Consider the following 27,739-nt stretch of genomic DNA (forward strand, 5'->3'; position numbering starts at 1 on the left):
ATCTATAAAATAAGTGCAGAAGTAGCAATTTGCAACTCAAAAATCCGAGGTCCATTGCTTTGCGAGAAACATTCTTTCAGCTCAAGCCACATTGCTTTGGAGGAATTAACATATATTACACTCTGAGCAATTTTTGAAGACAAAGAATTGAGAAGCCAAGACAAAACGACAGTGTCACATTTGCTCCAAGAAGAAAATAGAGGATCATCCTTGGCTGGAACAGAAAGAGATCCATCAATGAAGCCAAGCTTATTACGTGCCTTCAAAGATAGAAACATATTATTGTTGCTCAGTTTCTCGCCCACCAATAGTACTCCAGGATGATCGGCATTGGTGAGAAAATAAGGACTGCGTGGATTAGATTCGACATTTGCAGCGGAATTTGTAGGGAGAGTTTTAGGAGAAATTTCCATCATGATTGAAAAAGAGAAAAGAGGAAAATTCGAGAACGAAGAGAAACAAAGAAAGAGAATCAAACTTCGCCATTTGATTGATTCGTCAAACACAAACAGCAGCTCCTGGCGATTTCAAATCGCGCGCACGCTCTCGCCACGACGCTGCTGTGATACCATATCAAGAAATGAAATTCAATTCTTATTCATTTCAAAATGTGAACAATACAGTGTTTATATAGGCAAATACCTAGTGACAAAACAGTAATTTACTGTGCCTAAATACAAACTAATATAACTGAAAATAAAAACAGAAAAACAGTAAAAACTTATTTAAGGGAGTAGGAACCTTATGATGAAATCACGAAAGAGAGAGGCAGTAATTGTAACAAATCACAGGACTAATCTTCTGTCAACCAATTGGCATCCCTAAAATGATCAATTACACCACAGTAGCTGCAAGATTACGGTAGAAAACTGCAAGCTCAGTTATGAAGCATCAACTAAAACTGATAAATGATCTGTCAACTATTCATGAGGTATCTTTGCATTTGTAATAATTCATTCATAATAGTAATATACATTCCAGTACTTGTGTCAACAAGAAAAAGAATGGACAAAGGGGTAAAAATCTTAACTTTATGCGAGAATTATGACAAATAAAATTCAGATAATGTCGTAACAGCAAGTTCTAGATCCCAGAAGCTTTACACTCATCAAGAAGATTGAGTAGATTATGTTCAGGAGCACTAAGAGATGGTAGCATCAAGCGAGCAGATTGGGACCGCTGTGGCTTTGTTTCTTCAGCTTCAGATTCGAGAGAGGCCCCTTCCTTCAAGACTGGTATGTCAGCCCTCCTCACACTTGCAGATACTCGCTCCTTCCATATTCTTCCATCCTGATGATTGAGGAAATAAATATCAACAGTCAAAACATAAGACATTAGCCTGCCGACAAAAAAACAACAGAATAGAACACCACCAACAACAAAGATGGAGAAAAAGATAAATATTATAGAAAGCAAGTTTTTAAAAAATGGAATTTAGAATTGTTTTGAGTTGGTTAGACTATTCCAGGTTTGTATACCCAAGCATTCCATTGTTCCACAAAGTTTAGACCAAGCCTTTGCACAATGTGATATGCAAGATCTAATCTGTGGGGTACTCCACCAGTCTTAATATTGTCATTAACGTTTTACCCATCTTATCCACTTCAAAGCCTCTAGTAATCTCAGTATGCATTCTCTTCCCATCCATTGTCTTTAGAACACTCGCCGGGTGTTTGTGTGCAAGTTGAAAGTGTGGTGCTGCATGGCTTTGCATTGACTTATGGATCAGCCAGCATTAATCATAATGTTTCTGTCATCTGCAGGTGTGTGAACTGAATGCTTTAACGAATGGATAGCCAGACAAAATATAAAACAGTGTTCTCTCTATGGAAAGCAACAAATGAGGATATCTTGGATGCCAATGTTGGATTCCCTTGAGATTAATTTGAGCATGAAAAAGTGAAACTTCCAAGTTCCCATGAGATAATCAACGACTTTGCATCATTTGTTTGACCTGAAAATAAATCTCTTTATTTAATCTTCTGTTCATTCAATGGCATCACCAAAACTTGAAGACTATCTAAAAGTCTTTTAACTTATTGAATTCAGGACTTTGTACCTCCTGTTTCACTGGTTCAGTCAAACAGGGGTGCCATGTCTTCCTTCGTGGAAATAATACCCAAGAATTTTTAATCGAGTTGAAATCTAGTGATGTATGTCCAGATTCATGGGGAAACAAAGGTAATCATCATTCATCACATCAAATACAAATATAAAATCCAGATAATAAATTAAATCGAGGAAATGTCAAGATATGGTTTTAAAATAAAAATTCAGAAAAAAATGCTGAATTTCTAATATCTAACACAATTTCATTGAATTAATCTTCCATTAATTTTAATATTTACCCTCCCATATCTTCACAAACTTAATTTTCTATTTCCAACCTCTGCTTCCAAAATGGTGCAATAACCAACAGCAGTGTGCAAATTGTTGAGTTCAAATCAAGATCAAATGCTTTTTGACACAAAAGCTAACAAGATTCAGCATCTCAGCGACCCATCTTATAATATCCTGATCATACAGTAACTAGATTTTTAGGTTATTAGCAAGACAGTCCTCTTCCTTCTAATCGCATGCAAACAATTTTATCATGCATTTTTTCCTTTAATGGTTATCCAAATCTGTACAAATACAATAATTAGAACTAAAAATAAAAAAATAATTCCTTTTGGTAACACTATAACTTATAATACAATCAATTAACCAATAAGATAGCAAGCCAACTTGTAAGATGGCTCTAAAAAATCCCATTTCTGATGCTAGTTATTGATCTTGATGGTCCTTCAAACAATACCACACAAGTATCCCAAACAAAATGATAAGCATAAGCCAACCAAAAGAAAAGACAAAATAACCAAATTCCTAATCCGTGAGCACAGTAGAGCCGAATACAGGTTCTTAGTTTTCAATGGAGTTCAGAATCCTTTAACCTGGACTTCCAACATCTAGGTCAGGATTCATAAACTTATAAGCCCATAGTTACCAGGAACACTGCAACCACTCTGAATCACCAAAAGTGGCAACCTAATCTACCCAACAATCAAACAGAAAATCAGATGAAAAGAATTTAAAAACAGATCAATGACGTTATTTCTTGCTTTTGCATGGAAACCCACAAGACTTTACTAGAATGGGGCTGGGGGAATTGAGCTTTAAGAGTCTTGGCCTCTTGGGAGAATGATTCTCTGCAATTTGTGCAGTAGGAGTGAATGCAATACCCAACTGTAAAGTCCTTGGAGTCATTCTTGCCAAGAGGAATTTGAAGATGTTCCAGAGTGAGAAGGATTTAGTGGATATGGGCAGAGAGGTGGCAGGGTGAGTGAATAGGAAACATAACTTCCCTCTTTTTTCTCATTTTGCTTATTATTTTTATATGCAATTGTGACCTTGTGAAAACAAAAAAAAAAAGGGAATGAAGGATGGGAGGAATACTGATGGAATTTTTGGGAGAAGTAAGGCACCTACTTGGTTTAGTTACTGTTGTGAGGTTTGGTTTTGACGCAATCATTCCTTGAGTTATTTTTCAAAACTGTATAGTACCGTCAGTGGATATGGGCAGAGGGGTGGCAGAGAGCGAATAGGAAACATAACTTCCTTTTTTTCTCATTTTGTTTATCATTTTTAAATGCAATTGGGACCTTGTGAAAACAAAAGGGAGGGAATGAAGGATGGGAGGAATACTGATGGAATTTTTGGGAGAAGTAAGGTACCTACTTGGTTTATTTACTGTTGTGTGGTTCGATTTTGACACAATCACTCCTTGATTTATTTTTCAAAACTGTAAAATACATTGAGTTTTAATAAGGGCCAACTTTTTATGGTCAATGTTTACAAGTAAAAGAATTACACATTAGCTTTTGAAAGGGAAAATTTTCTAACAGGATTATTTAAGAACGATGACAATGAATTAGGATCTTTCTGTTCATTGTGCTAAATACAAAATCCATAAACATAAATAACTTAATATATATATTATCATTTGTTCATTATTAGTTTAATACAATTATTTCTTTGCAACCGCAATCTAGAATGGTGTATCAACTAAGCGACCCAATTAAGAAATGTACCAACCAAGCCTACCTTCCTTATACCATGTATAGAATTAACTTGTGTAACCCCATCCCCATACCTGTAAATATGACTGAAAACACACCGCAGTTCAAGTAACTAAGCCAATAACACCAATTAAGCTTCTGTGATTACCATAAGCGTTTATAGTCTTCCAAATACATAAAGAAACACATTATATGGTCACCATTTGACTGAAATTTATCCATGCAGACAACTGACATGCGTGCACATACATATTAGGGTGTCCTTGTGTCCAAATTTTATTTAAAAAAAAAAAAACCTTGTCCATGTTAGAACAAGGCCACAAATCACAAGCATATTTCTAAAAAAAAAGGGGGATAGAAACAATAAACCATCAAAACAGCTATTTTTGCTTTAAAACCAGCATTATTCACATAATAAATATGCTGCTTTGATAGTAGGTGTTTGTGCCTGTGCCTATGATGCATTGGATGCACAGAGGTGAAATGACATCTCAAATATAACATTCTTAAGTGTTCAATGCTTACATTTAGAATGGAAGGCTCGGGTAATGGGCATTGAACAGGTTGGTCATTGTCAGGAGGCTCAGTTGGGTGTTCAACTGGCTTAAACTCTACAGCTATTTCAATCCCATGAGCAGCAGCAGCAGCAGCCACAGCTGCAATAGTAGCCACATTTGGAGCCTCAGAGACTGATGACAAAACTTCTCTTGCATCCTGCATCATGTAGTGCAACACATCACGTACTTATAATTACAAGCCAACAATAAATGCACATAGAAATGTAATGCAGTCAAGAAGGCAGAAACATGAGAACAGATAAACCCCAAAAAAGAAGTGCTAATAACATGATGGCTGTTGGCAGGATTTTAAAAATCAAATAGAAAATGGGAATTTGAAACACCGGTCATACTGTCTGAGCAGGAGCGCAGCTTGATTGAGTTACAACTTCGGGTAGGGCTACTGATAGGATAATAAGATGGGGATTCTTAAGTTGAAAGGCAGCATATAGAACAGTTTAACTTAATAACCCAAGGAAAAGACGATTACTTTTAGCAACCCACCTGGATCATCTCAGACCAAAATAGCAAATCCCATTGAAAAAATTAATTTCAGCAACCTCCTTTAAGATGTGTGGGAGTTATAAAGGGAAGGGAGTATAAGGTAGTGTTTGGGAGCATTCATTTTGAGTTTTGAATTTGAATTCATCTGGATTTGAAAAAAAACTCAATATGGATTTCTACAACCGTTTTTTTTTTTTTAAATCCAAGTTTCAAAATCTATGCTCCCAAAGCAGTGTAAGAACGAAAGGGAGGGCTACTCTAAAAGGTGAAATTGCCAAACCCATTGAAAATTAGAAGATAAATTATTGTCCAATGCGAAGAAGGAAGATGACAGAATCTAACTTCAAGCAGTCTTATCTATGATAGCGCAAGCAAGTAAGCTAATTCATTCAAAAGAAAGTGTAGGATTTTGGAAATTTTCATGCTGATTTAAAGATACCCAAAAACCTAGAGAAGGGTCAGATCCCAAAATTTCAGAACCCGAAGACTGTATCAAACCCAACCGTCACGGTCAAGGGCCAAATTACCCAAGAAATCTAATAACTGCCTCAGAAATCTAGGACCCAACAGAAAAGGATGCCTGTATAATGAATTCAAACCGATCAAAAAGAGAGTAAATTCCGGCACCCAGATCGGAAAACAATGCAATAACATGAGAAATGAACATGAAAAGAGAAAAATAAAAAATAAAAAATAAAGAACCATAGATTTGATTTTATTTTTTTGGATTCCGAAGAATTCACAGAATATGATCCGGAGGAATAGAGACAGAAGCTTACAAGTGCACTCTGAGCTCGGCGATGACCGGTTCTGCTGGCGGAAAATCTTGAGAAAATTCCCACCATATTGTTTTCACCCAGAGACTAGCTAGCTCCAACTCATCGATTGGGAGAAAAGGGTGGTCAGATCTAGTTTGTTGGTTTCCTATACAACAGTGCTCAATATTCTCTTCCCATTCGGACACTCATCCCTCTCTCTTTCTCAGAACTGCGTGTAGAGTCAGACAGAAGATAGCGTCGCAAAAGATGGCCCACAAAACCAGTTTTAAAAAGAAGTCGTGGAGGAGCAACGAACAAGAGCAACTTCAGCTGCCCAAGCCTCCTTCGAGTTTGAAGCAATATATTATCACCGTCCCAAATATATAACTGTGATTCACCAATCGCCATGGAAGCCCGCTCAAGACAAAAGTAATACAATTGACGTTAACTGCAAAACATTTAATTTGGTGGATTGATGAATTAATTTTAGTTTTTTTTATTCTCTTTTAATAGTATGGCCTTTTTCTCAAGCCTCTGCTTGAATTAAGAATTTCTGCAAAAAAAAAAACTGAAAATGAGAAAGGAAATTATTTTTGTTGTATTTTTTATATAAAAATTATTAAAGATGAATTTTTGTTCTTATTTGACTAATTTTTATTAAAAATTAAATATTAATGATGTGTTAAATTAACTTATGTTTAATTTTTTTTTTTTATCTTTCTTAAATTTTTTTACTAAATAAATATGAAAAAACAAGCTTGAAATATAGATAATAATATATCATCTTTGTAAATTATAATTAACTTTCTGTGATCTTTAAGATATGTTCTTGTGCATTGTTTTATATTATGATTTCTCTCTCTTGCTTATACGTTAGCAATTATCAAATATAAAGAGACATCAACGTATCCTATCCTATTTAATTCACATAATTCTTTATCAATAATTATTTATTTGCAACATAATCAAATTTAAGATACATTTAAACACTGAAATGATACGTTAGTCTTTGTATTGATAGCTAAAATCTATTTTAATCCCTAAACTTTTATTTAGTGCTATTAAGGACTTGAACTTATTAATTTTATTCAATGAAACTTGTCATTTTTAAAACAAATTAATGATGTTTAGTAAGAATTGAGGAAAAACCTTTCTGTCCTATGATTTAATCAGTCTGACCTCAATATTATTGGCTACAAAAAAGTTGCATATTATTTTTAAATTATTTTAGACTAATTAACTATGCAATTCAACCTATAATGAGAAGTAGCATTCACTTCATGACAAACTTTTTGAGTATTTTTTTGAAGGCTAGGTTTCCTATGCATATATATAAGAGAGATTTACTAATACTTTTAGATTTGATTAAAATGACAATCATAATTGCATGAAAGTAATGAGTACAAGCCCTTAATTGAACTAATTAAAAGTGCAATAATTAAAATAAATTTTTCCTAATAGTATAAGGACTAACTAACTTATGATTTCACTAATAAAAATATGCTAACTAAAAGTAAGTAATATTATATTTACATATTATGATACTTGATTTTGTCAAAAGTGAATGTAATCAAAATTTAGGGTTTGTCAATTAATTAGGAAGTTGAAAGCAATTAATTGAGAATCCTTTATTTCATCATAGACCCTTGCGAGCATATTTTAGATTTTGGCTAAGCTAGAATTTCAATTGCGCAGTTTAGGACTTGGCCTGAATTTTATTGGACTGCATTCATATATTGAATAGGTATTCCTTGTTCGGAGTAAGATTGTGCTTGTGTCTGTCGATAGTCAATTTTTGACTAAACAAACTTTGATCTAAATGATGATGCAAAAATTTAGGAAAATCAAGAGAAAAGCCAAACATTGCATTGGGCGATCGATTGGTTCCTTAAGGTGATTGATCGACGCTTCTCCAAACTAGCAATTGGTCAAAACCTTTAGGTGGTCAACTGTTCTCTGAAGGCGGTCGATCAACCTGCAACAAATTTGAATTTTTTGATGTCCGCTCATGCGATTGGCAGGAGATTCTTAAACAACCACATGTCCCATTAAAGTCACATATCAACTTTTGATATTGGCAGTTAATAGGTGATGGTTATCAGTGGTTATTGGTAATTATTTTTGAATTGATCAAAGAGGGGGAAAGTAAGCGTTTTCAAGAAGGAATCATGAATTTCAAGAGGATCTTCATTTGAAAAAAAGAAAGAAAGAAATCATACTTCTCTTCTCTTGAAGGAGACCATGGGGATATAATTCGAAGTGAGGAGTCTTCCACTTGATCCATACAGGGTTATTCTTTAAAAAGGTTAGTGTCAAACTCCTTTACATTATTCATTTCCATGTATTGTATTGATTTTGACATATTGAAACATGGTTACTTTTTCTTGAATATTATGATTCATACTTTATGGGTTCTCTCTCTTTCTATTTCAAAAATGCATGTTAGATAAGGGTGAGCAAACGGTCGGCTCGGTGAAATTCGGTTAATTAACCGAGAATTTCGGTTAATCATTTCTATTAACCGAACCGACCGAATAAAGGGTATTAACCGAACCTCGCTCGACCGAATTACCTGTTCGGGTAATTCGGTTAACCGAATTTAACCGAAATTATTTTAAACTAATTATTAAAAATAGAATTTTGGTGAAGCTTAATTATTTAACATATATTAATTTATATTTTAAATATAATTAATTATTGAATCGATTAATCTAGTTAATCAAATTTATATTTCCTATTCACCGAACCGAAAACCGATTCATCGAATTTTGGTGAAGCTTAACCGAACCGATTCTTTTACCCGAATCGAACCGACCAATTTCGGTCGGTTAATCAGTTAATTCGGGTTTCCCCGAATTATGCTCACCCCTAATGTTAGAGACACATGTTTCTTTTATTTTTTTATTTATTATAATTAGGAGAAAACATGTTGGAGTGCCAACATCATACATGTGCATTGAAAATCTTCTTTAAATGGTTGACTGACCACATTAAGCGATCAAAAAACTTATTTATTTTTTTTAAATTGTGTTAACTTTATGAGTCCTATCCCATTTTGATTATGACAAATCCAAAGTATCTCACTTGTGCACCTAGTATTTGTACAAATACATTCTTAAGGTAGCACGAAAATTTGGGGTACGATGGAAGCCATGGGAAACTCAAAGTTCACACCTTTCGATGGCTATATGAAGAAGCAAGGAGTGAAGAAATTTTTTTTTCTTCTTTCTTTATTGCATTCTTGTTTGGTCTGTAATAATTATATCATCTGTAATAATGCATTCATACATGATGAGATTAACAGCTCAAAGAAAGACCATAGACTGACATTAGGTTGTAAAACCTTTCATGAAAAATTCTCCAACTAAAAGAAAATATTGTAACACCCCGACCAACCATGTGAGCCCGGAATGTTAGGGAAACATAACATAAAAAAAAAAAAACTCTTTGATACCATAAAGAAGAAGGTCCGACCCTGAAGGGTTCACAGTTGCCCTATCCATAAACAACATACAATAAAGCAGCGGAAAAATTTCATTCTCAATATACCATACCAGAGTTCTAAGTCATTACTATTACATAAATACTTCCAAAGTTTCTATTACAATCCCAAAAAGTTAACTTGACCTTAGTCCAGTACTTACAAAAAGGACTCCCAAAAACACTACACTCCAGAACCCACTAGAACGCTAGGTTCGGTTTCCTGTAGGACCTAAAATAAGATTTGTATACTAGGGTAAGACACTTCTCAGTAAGGTGGATTAGATTACATTAGTGTGTGATCATATGTGTTTATTCCAACAAAAGACAAAAGTAAGTTTAACTTAAAGTAATTACACATTTAAAACATTAGTAATTACACATTTAAAACATTCTCAACCTTGTAATATAGAAGATATGTATATAATTCCTGTAAAAGATAGTGTGGCTCATTACAAGCGAGAGTTCTCGAGGTTTGGGTAGGATACATGCCTATACATTGTAAAATACCTCTACTCGGTACTCAAAGCTGTAACTTCACCCATTTTATTTTTAAATCGTGTATATGCATATCAAACTCCCCCTACCTTGGAACACCACATAAACACCATTTACTTCCCCCATGGTACGAGTTATGCGGTTCGTAGACTCGATCTAGCTCTGGAGGCCCACCAGTTTAATCACTTCAATGTTACAAGTCCATTTTGGTAAATCCCACCCTGGATCAAACACCAGAACCAGTGACCAATTGACTTTTCAGATACCCACCCTTACCAATAAGGTGTGGTTGCACTGTATCATCCACTAGCAACGGTACTGTGCTTCTATAGTAACCAGTTCCTTATGTGGTTCATACATCATATATACAATTTATAACGAAAGCATATTAACATGTTTTCATTCCATAAAGCATTTAAACAATTCCAGTATTTTTCACAAACTCATTCATTCATCAGCATTACTAGGCATGCACAGTCATCGGTCTTAAACCAGCATCTCATTTTCCACAATTCCTGAAAACAATTTGGAAGTCCAATTCCCATATTTCATACCAAATATTCCAAAAGTTTAGTTCATTCACATAAACCATCACATATCACACTCATTTGATTAAATATGCTATAATTTAATAAATTGTTCGGAAAATATCCTTTAATTTAAAAACAAGGTTTCAAGCATCTCCAACCTTTAATATAATAAGAATAAATAAGTTTAAATAAAAATGGAGACCAAACCTCAAAACCCCAAATTTTCCCGAAACCATAAAATACAGTTTAACCGGTTCAGATTTCAAAAGTAACTGATGTAAGACAAATCCCCTTACCTGGTTTACAAGAAAGCCTACTAGAAACCTCAAACTCCACACCCTACGACATTTGCAGTTCAAAATCCTCAAAACACATGTTTCCCAAATAAATCCACACAAACTTTAGATCAGCAACCATTAATCATTTCCTAGGCCTTACTATAGTTTACAAACAACCATAAAGCCTTAAAAACCTACTTACCCTTATTTTGGAGTAACTCCCGTAAAGCTTAGATAAAAAATCTCTTCTGCTAGACTTGTAGAGAATCTCCCCTAGAACCTCGTAGTAACTTCCGATCGTCGAATTTGTCAACAAGCGGCGAGAAATCGTAGAGAGAGAGAGAGAGAGTGTGGGGGCAGGTTAGAGAGAGAGAGAGAGAGAGAGAGAGAGAGAGAGAGAGAGAGAGAGAAATTATGTTTCTTAATGAAGAAGCGAACAAAATTTCTATTTATAAACCCATTGACCTGATCAAATTCGTCGACGAATGACGCCTTTGCCGACGAGCCACACAAGGCCATTTGTCGACAATGGAAGGGCCTCGTCGATGAAATCTAAGTCTGATATTTTTCAAACGTTTTGGATCTCTTCATCGACGAAGCTCTGAACTTTGGCGACGAACCTCAAAAGAGTCTTCGTCGACGAGAACATGGAATGCATCGACGAAACTTGCTGAAAATCCTCTTTTTCCTTTCTTTTCCTTCTTTTCTCATTTAATTCTTTATTTTTCAGATTCAGGTCTCTACAATCTCCCATTCTTATAAAAATTTCGTCCTTAAAATTTTCCAACTAATGTTAATTACCTCTTTATCTCATAATCCATCTTTATCGAAGAGTCGATAGCTACCCACATAGCGGCCCCGTCCCAAATTTATTACCTACCATCACTTATGGCGAAGGAATACCATGGTTACATATACTATCTCGAGAGATTACAATATCCATACAAAACTCTCCCGAAGACCAAACATACCCCAAGCTATAAACAAGCCTACTCTAAACACTATACATATAAACTGACACTTACTTACCACTCTACTCACTTGTTTAACTCTGAGCATCTCTGAATAATTGTGGATACTTCTGACGTATCTTTGACTCTAATTCTCATGAAGCTTCCTCTACTACGTGATTATGCCATAGTACCTTTACTAACGGAATTCTCTTTGTACGTAGTTCCTGCTCTCTATAGTCTAGGATCTGAACTGCTATCTCCTCATATGCTAACGCGTCCCTAAGCTCCAATGACTCATAACTGATCACATGTGAAGGATCTAGAATATATCTCCTAAGCATGTATACGTGGAACACGTCATGAATCCTAGACAATGTGGGAGGTAATGCTATCCTGTACGCCACTGAAACGACTCTCTCGAGGATCTCAAACGGTCTAACATACCTAAGGCTCAACTTGCTCTTTTTACCAAACCTCATCACTTCTTTCATCGGAGCAATCCTAAAAAAATACAACATCACCTATCTCGAACTCCAACTCCCGTCGGTGAGTATCAGCATAACTCTTCTACTGACTCTAAGCTGTCTTTATCCTCTCCTTGATAATCTGAGCCTTCTCAGTGGCCTGCTGGACAAACTCCAGCCCTAAAATCTGCCGTTCTCCAACCTTATCCCAATACAACAGAGATTGGCATCTCCGACCATACAGTGCTCCATACAGTGCTATCTCGATGCTGGCCTGATAACTATTGTTGTAGGCAAACTCCACTAATGGCAGATATCTGATCCAACTATCACTAAAATCTAGTACACACGCCTGTAACATATCCTCTAAGATCTGGATGACTCTCTCTGACTAACCATCTGTCTGCGGGTGAAATGATGTACTAAATGTGAGTTGAGATCCTAAAGCTTCCTGAAGAGTCTTCCAGAACTAGGAAGTAACTCGTGGATCCTTATATGCAGCAATAGACACTGGTACGCCGTGCAATCTGACAATCTCCTGAACATATAGCTCTACCAGCCTTTCCATGGAATAACTGACTTTAATTGGGATGAAATGGGTTGTTTTCGTCAATCTGCCAACCACAACCCAAATCGCATTCTACCCATGAAGTACTGATGGCAAACCTGTGACAAAGTCCATGGAAATGTGCTCCCACTTCCATTTAGGGATAAGAAGTGGTTGCAACTATCCTACTAGCCTCTAGTTCTTGACCTTCACTTGTTGGCATGTCAGGTATTGCTCTACGAAACGGGCAATCTCTCTTTTAATATTAGACCACCAGAAAGATTCTCGTAGATCCCTATACATCTTCGTACTTCTTGGATGTACCGTGTAGAGCGAACGATGTGCCTCCTCTAGGATGACCCGCTTGATCTCGACGTCATTCGGTACGCAGATCCTGGTATGGAATCTCAACATCCCATCGAAATCTAGTTTCAACCCATTCTGCACTCCCTCCATAACCTCTACCAGCTCTAAATTTTTCATTTAAGCTGTTCTGATCCTTTCCTGTAAGGTCGGATACACCACCAAGCAAGCAATGAAAGTTTGATGATTTCCTTTTACTAACTCCACCTATCCTTTCCAGGTCCATACCAATCTAATGCTAAACACCCAGTGTTGAGACTAATGCATCCACTGACTTCTGACTCAGAGCATCAACTACCACATTAGCTTTTCCTAGGTGGTAACTAATGGTACAATCGTAGTCCTTTATTAGCTCCAACTATCTCCTCTACCTCATGTTCAGGTCCTTCTGAGTGAAAAAGTACATAATACTTTTATGATTGGTAAAAATCTCGCACCTTTCACCGTACAGGTAGTGCCTCCAGATCTTCAATGCATACACTACCGCTGCTAATTCTATATCGTGTGTCGGGTAGTTCTTCTCATACTCATTGAGTTGACGAGAAGCATAAGCAATTACCTTTCCCTGTTGAATTAGAACACACTGAGACTTTTTTAAATGCATCACTGAAGATTACAAATCCACCCTCCCCTTATGGAATGGTCAGAACTGGTGCAGTAACTAGCCGCTGCTTCAGTTCCTAGAAACTCTACTCACACTCATCAGTCCATTTAAACTTTACGTTTTTCCTCGTGAGTCATGTTAATGCACCTGATAGTCTGTAGAACCCTACTACGAGCTGTCGGTAATATCCTGTAAGACTTATAAAACCACTGACCTCTTGAACATTCTTCGGTCTTGTCCAGTGCACTACCGCTTCTATCTTACTCGAGTCCACTAATACACCTTCTCTAGACACTACATGCCCTAGTAATGCCACTTGCTCTAACCAAAACTCACACTTCTTCAACTTCTCAAACAGATTCTTCTCCTTAAGCACCTGAAGTACCAACCTCAAATGAACTGCATGCTCCTTAGGATTCCTCGAATAAACCAGGATGTCATGAATGAAAACGACCACGAATTGGTCCAGATACTCGTGGAACACCCTGTTCATCGAGTCCATAAATATCGTATGAGCATTAGTCAATCCGAAAGGCATAACTAAAAATTCATAGTGGCCATACCTAGTCCGGAATGCAATCTTCGGTACGTCTTCCATTTTCACCTTTAGCTGATGATACCCGGATTGTAGATCGATCTTAGAGAAAACTTGTGTGCCCTGTAGTTGGTCAAACAGATCATCATTTGGGGTAACGAGTATTTGTTCTTTATTGTCACCTTGTTAATCTCTTTGTATTTTATGCACATCCTCATCGACCCATCCTTCTTCTTTACAAATAACACCGGTGCTCCCTAGGGTGAAACACTCGGTCAGATGTAACCCTTATCTAGTAGCTCCTATAGCTACTCCTGTTGACCTTATCGGTCACGCCCGCTTTTGATTATGACAAATACTCATTGTAACTAATGGGTGTTTGAGGTTTTGTGCAGGAACTAAGATTGTTAAGATCAAGATGGGCACAAAGCAAGTAAAAGTCTGAAGACCGATTATCGATCTCAATTGTAACATAATTCATTTGTGAAAATCGGTTTGTAATAGTAAGTAGGGCTCTAGTTTGTAATAAGCTCACACACATCACATGCATGATAATACGTAAGCTCAATCAAACCATAAATGAAAAATGACCTTAGAAAGATTCAGTCGACCGACACCATACTTTTTCGGTGTCTTCTAAATTGGACCTCAAGTGACCTTAGGACACTCACCTTTACACTTGCACGCATTAGGCACTTGAATAGGGTCTTTATGTTTCGAAACGGGACCGAAATGCACACTTGGTGTACTTTCGGTCAGACCGGCCAAGGCAGTTCATTTTGTCCTGGTCGACCGAAACAGGCTTGGGTCAACAGTTGACCAAGGCCTTGGTCAACCGACCCTATGCAATTCAAAACTCCCTGGTCGATCGAAACCCTCCCTGGTTAAAAAATTGACCACCTGGTCGACCGAACCATTGTAATTCAAAACTTCCGATCAACCGAAACCCACTGGGGTCAAATGTTTGACCATCTGGTCGACCGAGCACTTTTGTTCTCTAACTACTTGGTCGACCGGAGGGCCCTCGGGAAAATTTCCAACTGTCTGGTCGACCGAACCAGCTAGTTCAAAATGGCCTGGTTGACCGAACCTCGAAAAATTGAGAAATCACCCTCTCCTGGTCGACTGAGCCCTTAGTTCAAAAGTCCCCTAGTCGACCGAACCATATGAAACTTGGTTGACCGAACCTATTCTGGTCGACCAAACCTCTCGGGTTGCCCTGATTTTTACCGCAGTTAAATATTTTTTAAACAGGGTTAAAATATTTAAAAGGTCATTTATCTTTTCTAATTATTCCAAGTGTGTCCCCAACGATCATATTTTGTGGGGTATCTATATATATCCCCTCATTTGGGATAATTAGCAAGGGATTAAAAATATTAATTAAGAGAAATTCTCTGAAAATCCCAAAACCTATAATACTCATATCCAATCCCCATTCACTCATGCTTACCTTCTTCGATTTCTTAAATCCTCTGTAAGTTGATTGAGTGTTTATATTAATAGGTTTGCTCTCCCATTCATATTTGATTGATTTATTTTCATTGAGAGCTAAACCTAAGTATTCTTAGGAGACTTTGTTAATAAGTCTATCCTAAGAAGACTTTCATTTAATCTTCTAAGATTGCACCTTCATTGCAACATATTGAGAAGATTGTATTTGTTTTTTGTTGCAAAATATATTAAAAATACTTTCAAATATCTAGTGTGCTTTATCTTGATAAATCTTTGAAGAGATATTTGTTCGTGTGAGAAAAATCTTTGTTACAATATTCATTGATTTATATCTTTAGTTGAATATAAAGATTAAACTCTTTTTGCAAACCAAACTTATACATTGCTAGAGCTTCATATATATATATATATATATATATATATTGTTTGGTTTGTATCTTTCTTTGAGCACTTAGATTGAATACATCTTGTGATACAAAGATTGTAGTGTTCGCACTCTCATGTACTCATTACACTGATAGTAAATATATATATATATATATATATATATATATATATATCTGAGAGTTGAAACATTGGACCACATTGAGCTTACATATTGAATCATATTGTGGTATATGTTATTACGTGCATTTGGGTACATATCAGTTTTACACGAAAGCACAATCATTGTACCATATGATTATATACACATTTGTTGTATATCTAGGCATGGGCCTAAAGAGGGAGACTAGCCTTGGAATAGTTCCGGATTGGCTTAGACCTGGTTAGGAAAGCTAGGTGCGTTGTCCTGTTAAGGCGTGTAGGCTGAGGTCAGCCCCACTAATTGACCTGGTTAAGGTTGAGGTCAGCCCTGTGTTAATTTGACCTGGTTGTAAATGGTGTCGCTCCACCCTTAAGTGAGCTATTAGTGAAATCTTCAGGCTTACGAGCTAGAGGCGGGGACGTAGGCACAGTTGGTCGAACCCTGATAACATATCGTGTGTTGTGTATATTGTCGCACTTTATATTATCGCATGTCTATGTTATTATGTAAATGATGCGCTTGATTTAAATTGCTGCATATCATATTCATCAGCGTATTTGGAACTGAATAGAAAGACTCTAGGTTGTTATAATTTGCTAACACCTATTTCAACCTAAGAGAAAAGTTTAAAATTCCAATTCACCCCCCCCCTCTTGGGAATACACCAATTCCAACAGCTCCTTCAATTCACTTAGTTCAGCTGGAGCCATATGATACGGAGCTTTCGAAATTGGTGTCGTGCCTAGAGCAACTCTATAGCAAACTCCACCTCACGATTAAGAGGAAATCCTGACAAGTCCTCTGGAAAAACATTTGAGAACTCCTTCACCACGAGGATATCCTCCAGTTTACGTTCCTTCCTCGGTGCCTCTATTATGAATGCTAAATAACCCTGGCATCCTTCTAGAAGTAATCTCCTCGTTTGCATGGCCAAAAGGATCCATGGTGCAGAGCACACACATGACCCAAAAAAATATAAACTCCGGCTCCTTAGGAGGTCGGAACACTACCTCCTTTCTATGGTAGTCAATACTCACATAACTAACCAGTCCATACCCAGAATAAGATCAAAGCCATGCATATCCAATATAACCAAACTAGCAGGTATCATTCCCCCCTGAATCTTTACTAGATAGTCTCAAATTACTTTGCTACACACCATCCCTGCCCCTATCAGTGTGATAACCTCTAACTCAACATCTAACGACTGTGGTTCTTCCCCGCACAACTTAATGAATTCCTGAGAAATGAAGGAATGTGTTGCACTTGAATCAAATAATATAGTGGCACTATTTAACGACATGGAAATAGTACTTGTCACCACGTCACCAGCGTTCTCAGCATCACTAGGAGTTAAAGAATATACCCTGGCTTGAGTCATACCCCCCTGGTAGTTTCCACGTGGTGCTTGACTACCACCCCAATACTGCTACTGTGGAGGTGGAAAATTTGACGACACTTTACAATCTCACATCTTATGTTCGGGCTGGCTACATCAGTAGCAGTCATCTGGTCCAACCCTGCATTCTCCCAAATGCCACTTGCCATACCTAGGGCAAATGGGGTGTGATGTGGTACCCTAAAGTGCCCAAGTACCCCTCTCCTGATGCTGACCTCTGTTGTGTCCATACTTCCTCCATGAACTTTGCCTCGCACTTGAATACAAGCTGGAAGGTGTTGGCCTCTTTTTCGGAATCTGAACCTCTGTATCATACTGTTGGCTCTTCTCTGCCATGGTGGCCTTATCCACTAGTGTAGCAAAGTCTTGAATCTACAATATTTCCGTCTGCTTTTGGATCTCCTTCTTTAGACCCCTTTCAAACTTCCAAGCTTTCCATGCCTCATTCGGTACCATAAACAGAGCAAAGTGAGACAGCTCCACGAATCTGGTGGCGTATTGCTGCACCGTCAACTGCCCCTAAGTCAGGATCATAAACTCCTCCGTCTTCGCATTCCTGACCATGGCTAGAAAGTACCACTCAAAAAACACTTCTCTGAAATGGTCCCATGTCATCGCCACCAGCACTAATCTCTGTGCCTCAAGCAGCTTCACTGATTCCCATCATCTCTCGGCTTCTCTAGTTAACTTGAATGCCACATAAAGCACCTTCTGCTCATCTGTGCAACATAAAACAACCAAGATCTTCTCGATCTCTTGAGTCCAATTCTCTGCTTGGATAGGGTCTGTACTCCCTACGAAGGCAGGAGGCTTCAGTCGGGTAAACTGATCAATAGAACCTCATAGCTCAGCCGTGGGATGGTCTTGCCTCCTAAAATTCTGCATAACCTCCACCATAAACTGTTGATCAAAGTCCTGAAATGCTACTATAGAGTCACTGCCACCCTCATGGGCAACTCCCTCGCTACTAATACCTCTAGCGTTGGCAATATTATCCATGGACTCCATCCTGAAGAGATAATTGAGAAAATTGTTTAGATTCTTAGTACCTCACATATCTGCTACAATTACAACACCATAATACTTACTTTAATAACTTATCGTCCCTAATGAAGACATACTCTACTAGTTGAATACTCTAATTCTAACTCAACTTTTGCTCCTCTACTTGGAAACAAAATTGTCAATGGTTTGCCATGATTTTATGAACTCGTCGACTGATCCAAAAATAAACACAGAAGTCCACCAATGGATTTCCGTCTCCAAGCTTACGAATCAAAACTCAACAATATTATTCTACCCGTTCCTATCTTCCTATACTCTGGTATGACCTCCAAACCTTGTCTAACCAAGTCTACAAAACCTAACAACCTGATTAGCTCTGATACCAACTGTAATGCCCCAACCCGCCACATGGGCCCAGAATGCTAGGGAAATATAACATAAACCAAAATACTCTCTGATACCATAAGTAAGAGGGTCTGATCCTGAAGAGTTCACAATTGCCCTATCCATAAACAACATACAATAAAGCAGCGAAAAAGTTTCATTCTCAATATACCATACAAGAGTTCTAAGTCATTACTATTACATAAATACTTTCAAAGTTTCTATTATAATTCCAAAAATTTAACTTGACCTTAGTCCAGTACTTACACGAGTACTTACAAAACAGATTCCCAAAAACACTACACTCCAGAACCCACTAGAACGCTAGGTTCGATTTCCTGCAGGACCTGAAACAAGATTTGTATATTGGGGCGAGACACTTCTCAGTTAGGTGGATCAGATTACATCAGTGTGTGATCATATGAGTTTATTCCAATAGAAGACAAAAGTAAGTTTAACCAAAATGAATTATGCATTTAAAACATTCTCAACCCTGTAATATAGAAGATATGTGTATAATTCCTATAAAAGATAGTGTGGCTCATTGCAAGCGAGAGTTCTCGAGGTTAGGGAAGGATACAGGCCCATACACTGTAAAATCCCTCTGCTCCGTACTCAAAGCTGTAACTTCACCATTTTATTTTTAAATCATGTATAAGCATATCAAACCCCTCCCTGTCTTGGAACACCACATAAACACCATTTACTTCTCCCATGGTACGAGTTGTGCGGTCCATAGACCCGATCTAGCTCTGGCGGCCCACCAGTCTAATCACTTCAATTTTACAAGTCCACTTTGGTCAATCCCACCCTAGATCAAACACCAGAGCCAGTGACCAATCGACTTTTCAGATACCCACCCTTACCAATAAGGTGTGGTTGCACTGTATCACCCACTAGCAACGGTATCGTGCTTCCATTGTAACCAGTTCCTCAGGTGGTTCATACATCATATATACAATTTATAACGAAAGCACGATAACCTGTTTTCATTCAATAAAGCATTTAAGCAATTCAGTATTTTTCACAAACTCATTCATTCATCAACATTACCATGCATGCACAACCCTCGGTCTTAAACTGGCATCTCGTTTTCCACAATTCCTGAAAACAATTTGGAACTCTAGTTCCCATATTTCATACCAAATATTCCACAAGTTCAGTTCATTCACATTAACCATCACATGTCACACTCATTTGATTAAATATGCTATAATTTAATAAATGGTTCGAAAAATATCCTTTAATTTAAAAACAAGGTTTCAAGCATCTCCAACCTTTAATATAATAAGAATAAATAAATTTAAAGAAAAATAGAGGCCAAACCCCAAAACCCCAAATTTTCCCGAAGCCATAAAATGCAGTTTAATCGATTCAGATTTTAAAAGTAACTGATGTAAAACAAATCCCCTTACCTGGCTTACAAGAAAGCCCACTAGAAACCCCAAACTCCACTCCCTATAGTGTTTGTAAATCAAAATCTTGAAAACATATTTTTCCCAAATAAATCAACACAAACTTTAGATCAGCAACCATTAATCATTTCCTAGGTCTTCCTATAGTTGACAACAACTATTAAGCCTTAAAACCCTACTTATCCTGATTTTGGAGTAATGCCTGAAAAGCTCAGATCAAAAATATGTTTTGCTAGACTTGTAGAGAATCTCCCCTAGACCCTCATAGTAACTTTCGATCATCGAATCAGTCAATGAGCGGTGAGAAATCATAGAGAGAGAGTGTGTGGGTATGGGTTAGAGAGAGAGAGAGAGAGAGAGAGAGAGAGAGAAATTATGTTTCTTAATGAAGAAGCAAACAAAATTTCTATTTATAGACCTCTTGACCCGGTCAAATTCGTTGATGAATGGTGCCTTCATCAACAAGCCACACATCGCCATTCATCGACAAAGAAAGGGCCCCGTCAACGAACCCTAAGCCTGATATTTTTCGGATGTTCTGGATTTCTTCGTTGACGAAACTCTGAACTTCAGCGACAAACCTCAGAAGGGCCTTCGTCGATGAGAACATGGAGTTCGTCGATGAAGCATGATTAAAATCCCCTTTTTACTTTCTTTTCCTACTTTTTCTCATTTAATTCTTTATTTTCCAGATTCGGGTCTCTACAAATACTTATACATATAGGGGTAAATTTTTAAGGACTCATCTTAGGTTTTTACTTAGCTCAGTCGACTGAACGTTTCAAGTTCATATTCATCTTAGTCGACCGACTAGACCTTTGACCAAAACATATATATATATATATATATATATATATTTGTATAGCTCAGTCGACTAGTCGTTTTTTCAACTTAACATTTCTTAGCCGACCTACCACCTTGAAAACTGGAAAATGCTTTTTGGCTAGTCGTTTGACACTTTGCTCGGTCGACCCAAGTTCTTTATCTGGCCATTCATTTAGAGCTCAACCGACCAACGAACGAAGAGTAAAATGTGCTTAGTCGACCGATCATTGGTGCTCAGCTGACCATCTAAGGACAACAGCCAACCAAGTATTGAACAATGGTAAATTGCCTTTGCTTAGCTGGCCGACAATGTTCTCAGTAGACCAAACCTCTCGAGTCTATTAAAATTCTAGCTCTAAAACGCGGTTATTTTTTAATTTAACAAATTAAGAAATTCTTAATGTGTCCCTAACGACTATTTTTTGGAAAAGTCTATATATACTTCATATCTAAACATAATTAGACACTTCTTGTTTTAGCAAAAAAAATCTCTAAAAAATTCTTGAGTTATTTTCTCTCCTACTCTCATACTTGCAAGCATATACTACTCTCTTTCCCATTCTCTTGTGAAGACATTTTTAGAAAGAGAGCATTGATTCTCAAAGTTTATTTGCATGTTATTGCACTTGGAGACTTGATTGAATATTTTTTGTTTCATATCTTTTACTTAAAAGTTCTTACTCTCACATATTCATTTATCTTTTAAATATCCTTTTGAGAATAATCTTTGGATTTTTTTCCAAAATTTTCCATAACTTGTGAGTCTTTGCATAATCATTGCAAGACTCAGAGGCTAGCTTTGTGATCTTTGGAAAATATCTTTGAAACTTATTTTCATCATCTCCTATACTTCGTTGTTTGAAAGTATTTGTTGGAGATATTATATTGTGTGATTTGAAATCCTTGACATTGACTTAGAGTGCATTATGTTTTTGAATCAAGGATCATACTCATTAGCATCTCTCACATTGTTACATAATTTTTGAGAGATAAAATTCTAATACTCTATTGAACTTAAACTCCCAACATACTAGAGTGCATTGGTTGAATTGTTGTACATATCTGTTTGTATAAGAAGCATCTCTATTGTACACACATTATATTTACTATTGTATTCTAGGCGTGGCCTGAGGAAGTGTTGATCTAGCCTATAAAGATCAGTTGTATTGGTCGGACTCATTCCTATAATTTGAGTCGGGGTATTCCTCGCCCTGTAAGGAGAGGGTGTAATTGGTGTCGCTCCACCCATTAAATGAGCATTAGTGGAATCCTCAGGCTGGTTAGTTAGAGGCGAGGATGTAGGCACAGTTGCCGAATCTCGATAACATATCGTGTGTCACTATTCCTTTATTTTCTTTACATTCTTGTGCTTGTTTTCTTATTTTTATCTGTTGGATTCATTGCACTGGTATTTAGATACATATTTGTGATTGCTTGAGAAATACTGGAACTGTTTTATCTGCCTAGCTTATCTGAACATCTTTGTATCTGTTGAATTGAAATTGTTTTAGAAAAAACCTATGTTGAGTTATATTGGTTGTGAATAGAAATAGAATAGACTTGACTTAATTTTTTTTTAAAATATCCAATTCACCCTTCTCTTGGGATTACACCAATTACATTAATTCGTATCAGAGCCTTGTTGCATTGACTTAAATGTTTTTGTAAAAATATCGTTATGGCTCATGTTGGTGTAACCCCTTTTGGAGAGGGACAATCGTACACATGCCCCCTGATTTTTTGTGGTGTGACTTACACCTTTTGGAAACAAAGGATGCGTATTTTTCTTCAAAATCTTAATTGGAAGGTGTGGAGGGTTGTCTCTAAAGGAGATTTTGTCCCTATGAAAATAGTAGAGGAAACTAGAGTACCTAAGGTTGAAGAAGAATTCACTGATAATGACATGAAAGAAGTTCAAATAAATGCTATTGCCATGAATGTCTTTTATTGTACTTTAGATGTAAATGAATTTAATAAAGTCATGGCATGTACTACTGCCAAGGAGATTTAAGATAAATTAGAGGTCATATATGAGGGTACTAGAGAAGTAAATAATGGTCGCATTGATATGTTGACTAGTGAATATGAGACATTTAGGAAGACATCTAATAAGTCCAGAGCATGTACACTCAATTCACACACATCACTAATTCATTGCATGCACTAAGTAAGACCTACCCCACATATGAAATGACCAAGAAAATTCTTAGAGGACTACCACTAGTTTGGGAGGCAAAGGCTACTGCCATAGCTGAGGGTAGAAATCTAAAGGCAATGACATTAGATGAACTTATAGGATCACTTATCACATACGAAATGACTATAATTGAGAGCCTTAGTGGTTTTCTAGTAGATAATGGATTTACTAAAGGGAAGATTGACACAACTCTCTTCATTAAGTCTAAAAATGATTATATGCTCCTTGTGCAAATTTACGTTGAAGACATCATATTTGGAGCTACAAATGAAGAATTGTGCAATGAATTTTCCAAATGCATGTAGAATGAATTCAAAATGAGCATGATGGGTGAACTTAATATTGGAATTGGTGTATTCCCAAGAGGGGGGTGAATTGGGTATTTAAAACCTTTCTCCTAGGTCAATTCAAATTCCACAAATAGTATTACACAAGCCTAGGGCCTTTCTATATATAATCATAAACCCAATCAAATATTCAAACACTTAAAACACATGTACTGCATATAATATGTCAAACATAAAACATACATGTGCTGAAATTGAAAGTGCGGAAAAATAAAAGCTACACCAGATATGTTATCAGGGTTCAGCCAATACTGCCTACGTCCTTACCTCAACTTGCAAGCTTGAGGATTCCACTAATTGCTTACTTGTGGGTGGAGTGACACTGATTACAACACCTTACTAGTTGGTGCACCTAATTCTCTTAACTGGGTCTGAACCAATCCGGGGCTATTCACAAGACTAGCCTCCCTCTTCCAACAACCCGTCGGGAATACAACATATAATCAAATAATTTTTGTATACAAGGAAATGCTTCTATTACAAGCAGATGTGTACAACAATAGGCACAAATACACTCACATATGATAGGCAAATAAGCTCAATAGGAGAATGTGATTTTCAAAAAAATAATATTTGAATAAATATGTGTATGATGAGTGCTCAAAGATTTAATGCCCAAATAAGAAATTTCTCCAAAAATATTTCTCTAAATAAAGTGCTGGAGAATCTAGGGTTTATGGCTCAAAAATATTTTTGCAAGCACAAGCAAATGAGCCTTTGAATCTTGCGATGGATGTGCAAGATTCACGAGCAAATAATGTTAACTCCCAAGAATATATATCAAATGAAATTTGTGGGAGAAACTTGAATCAGACTCTCAAAATAGGATATGAAAGATAAATGCAATATGAGGGTAAATAGATTCCTTTTTTGTAAAACAAATGCCAAGATAAATAAAACACTCTCTTGAAAATGATTTTTCAAAGTAATAACATAGAAAAGATGAAAAATAAGCTTAGAAAGATGAAAATATGATATGAAAATTTGAGAGGATTTTCTAACTAATCATCTTACCAATTATGACTTATGAAGGGGTATATAAAGAGTTGGGTGAAAATATGACCGTTGAGAACATGCTAGGTATTTTTAAAAATATTTAATCATGTTTAATGAAAAATAATCCTGTTTAATCGTGGTAAAAATCTGCCCAACCTGAGAGGTTCGGTCGACCATATTATAAATCCAGTCGACCATATTATTGTGTTCGGTCGACCGTGGCAATTTTGAACTATAGGTTCGGTCAACTGTCTCAAGGCGATTTCGAACCCTTCGAGGTTCAGTCAACTGAGGCTGAGGTTCGGTTGACCATTCATAAGGTTCGGTCGACCGTGGCCACTTTGAACTATGAGTTCGGTCAACCAAGTTGTTGGGGATCAAACACATGTGACTTCGGTTAACCATGGAAAACATGTTCATTTCAGAATGGTCGACTGAGCGAAGTCAACATGTTGAGTTTTGGTCAGTTCGGTCGACCGAGGCTTTTGTACTACTTAGGGTTCGTCGACCGAAGCTTTGATTTTGGTCAACTTTCTCAATTCGGTCGACTGAGATCAAATGATTTTGCGATGTTTGGTCGACCGAGGCAAGTGAAATCCCAATTTTGCCCCTAAGGTCAGCTATGGTCCTTGTTCGGTTCCCTACGGTTGAAGCTTTTGAATTAAGCCAAAAAAATCAAGCGTTGGTCCACCGAAGTTTTTGTAAACTTCGTTTTAGCCCTAATCTTTGACCCTAACCAATTAGTTAATTAAGAAATGAGTTTCTATGTAAAGTGCTGGTTCCTAGGGGCAGTCTATGGTCATTTTGAGCTTACATCCACATCATGAATGTCATGCAATTATTACAAATCAAATTAAAAATTAAATGCAATACAATGAAATTTAAATGTCTTCCTCTTGATCTTTTGCTCTTCTCTTCATGGAATACGCCAGGTATATGTGCATTAAGATTCGTCTTGGCCTCCATTTCCCTTAAACCTTATGCGTGTGTTGAAATATGAACATGTTCACAAACTAAATACATACATAAGATACAGATGCTTTGTTAGCATCAAAACAGGGACCAAACTCAAAAAGTCAACACTTAACTTCTTCCTAGGACTTCAAATTAGTTAGGCCAAACATGGAACTTTCATATGCCAATCAAAATATGTTAAAGACTTGCCCAAGAAATTTAATATGGAATATGGTAACACCTTAGAAACACCTATGAGCTCTTCCACAAAACTTGATAAAGATGAGCAAGGTATATTGGTAGATGTCAAATTCTACCGTGGCATGATTGGTAACCTGTTGTACATAACTGCTAGCAAGCCTGATATTATGTTTAGTGTTTGTATGTGTGCTAGATTTCAGGCTACACCTAAAGAATCTCACTTGTTAGCTATTAAAAGGATACTTAGATACCTTATTGGAGCTGTTGAATTAGGTTTATGGTATCCTAAGCATACCTCTTTCGAGATTGTCAGTTACTTTGATGCTGACTTTGCCGGTAGTAAAGTAGATCGAAAGAGCACAAGCAGCACTTGCCATTATTTAGGACAATCATTGGTTTCTTGGTTCTCCAAGAAACAAAACTCAGTTGCACTATCCACAGCCGAGGCTGAATACATAGCTGCTGAAAGTTGTTATGCCCAAACACTTTATATGAAGCAACAACTTATGGACTATGGATTGCACTATGAACCTGTACTAATAAAATGTGATAATACTAGTGCAATAAACATCTAAAATAACCCAATATCACACTCACGAAAAGACAAGTATGAAGACTCAAGTACCAAGAATGTTCAAAATCCTAGAAGTCTTTATGTAAGTGCTTCATATTTTAAATATCTTTTGAAATATTTTTGAAGCTCTTTTAGGGTTGAATATGGACTTAGCGACTAGATTTTTAAAACCCTAAAAAATGTTTTTGACAAGTTACATTTAAGTCTTTCAAAATAACAAAAGTGTTAAAATCTTCAAAAATAAGAAATTTTGGAAAAATGGACTGGTCAGCCGACTGACCAGAACACACTGAATTTTCCCAGCCTATTGACAAATATAACCGTTGATTAACTGCTTAGCTAACTGACAATTTGAACTAGAATCAGTTAGCCAACTGACATACCCAGCCGACTGATCATTTTTTAACGTGGTTGAGTCAGCCGATTGATAGTTTATGGGAATTAATTTTTGGTAGACAGAAAGGCCTTAACCACCTGTCCAACCGACTGAATCTATGAAATGAACTATCCAGTCGCCCGCCCAACTGACTGATTCCATGAGAATTTGAATTTTAAACTTCAATGGGAAAATTTTAAAAATTAGTTTTTCAAATGTGAACGTTATAAAAACTTGGTGGACACTCAAGTAACTTGGGGAACAAGGAAACTAACCCTAAAAAGTCTATAAATACTCCCTTAATCCCAAGAAATCAATAACCAAAGTAATCACACAACATTCTTGTATTTAAACTCTCAATCTCTCTCAAATTTCTCTATTGCTCATACTCCATCTGGGAGATATCTTCAGAATTGTTGTTGAATCACAAGTCTACGGTTCTAATATTGAGTTTTCTCAATCACTAAAGAACCCTTCGTGATCTCTTTACTTGAGCTTCAATTCTATTTCATATTGATATTTAAATTCTTGAAGTACATAATGTTGAATTTGCACTAATCTGCTATGTTTTGAGAGTATTCTTTTATGCAGTGTTTACTTCATATTTTTTGTAGTTCTTGGACGATTCGATGTGTTTGGATTATTGACCAAGTGTGGGGTATCGCTTGCAGAGGTGCAACTCTAGCCTAATTGAAGGAGTGATCGAGTGAGGGGTATCACTTGGAGAGGCGGGCTCTAGCTTACTAAAGGAGTATGTAACAGTGTTGTTCCGCCCAGAAAAGAACTAGTATAGTGGAATCCTTTGGTGGTTTGCCAAAGGTGAAGATGTAGGCTGGGGATAAGTCGAACCTCGTAAAAACCTAGTGTCACTTTCTTTCCCTTACTCTCTTTAAATTCCAGAAAACATATAAACTGTGTGGATGTTTTAAATTTCTTAATCATATGTTAGTTTTGGT

General features: G+C 36.8%; 1 protein-coding gene across 1 annotated transcript; it reads right to left on the reverse strand.

Moving 5' to 3' along the window:
- Positions 1 to 909: 909 nt before the first annotated feature.
- Positions 910 to 6,293, reverse strand: LOC131164522 (uncharacterized). Its single transcript, XM_058121786.1, has 3 exons — positions 5,899 to 6,293; positions 4,584 to 4,772; positions 910 to 1,290 (listed from the first exon to the last, which is right to left on the reverse strand). Exons 1-3 carry the CDS (start codon positions 5,962 to 5,964, stop codon positions 1,084 to 1,086), a joined length of 462 nt encoding a protein of 153 aa, XP_057977769.1. The 5' UTR covers positions 5,965 to 6,293; the 3' UTR covers positions 910 to 1,083.
- Positions 6,294 to 27,739: the final 21,446 nt, after the last annotated feature.

This window comes from Malania oleifera, chromosome 9, assembly GCF_029873635.1.
Source record: "Malania oleifera isolate guangnan ecotype guangnan chromosome 9, ASM2987363v1, whole genome shotgun sequence".
Taxonomy (NCBI): domain Eukaryota; kingdom Viridiplantae; phylum Streptophyta; class Magnoliopsida; order Santalales; family Ximeniaceae; genus Malania; species Malania oleifera.

Excerpts from the sequence above, each read along its gene's own strand:
- LOC131164522 (XM_058121786.1), bottom strand. The coding sequence starts at position 5,964 with ATGGTGGGAATTTTCTCAAGATTTTCCGCCAGCAGAACCGGTCATCGC. Across the intron at positions 4,773-5,898 it reads GCCGAGCTCAGAGTGCACTT|GATGCAAGAGAAGTTTTGTC; the intron begins GTAAGCTTCTGT and ends TACATGATGCAG. Across the intron at positions 1,291-4,583 it reads CCGAGCCTTCCATTCTAAAT|GATGGAAGAATATGGAAGGA; the intron begins GTAAGCATTGAA and ends CTCAATCATCAG.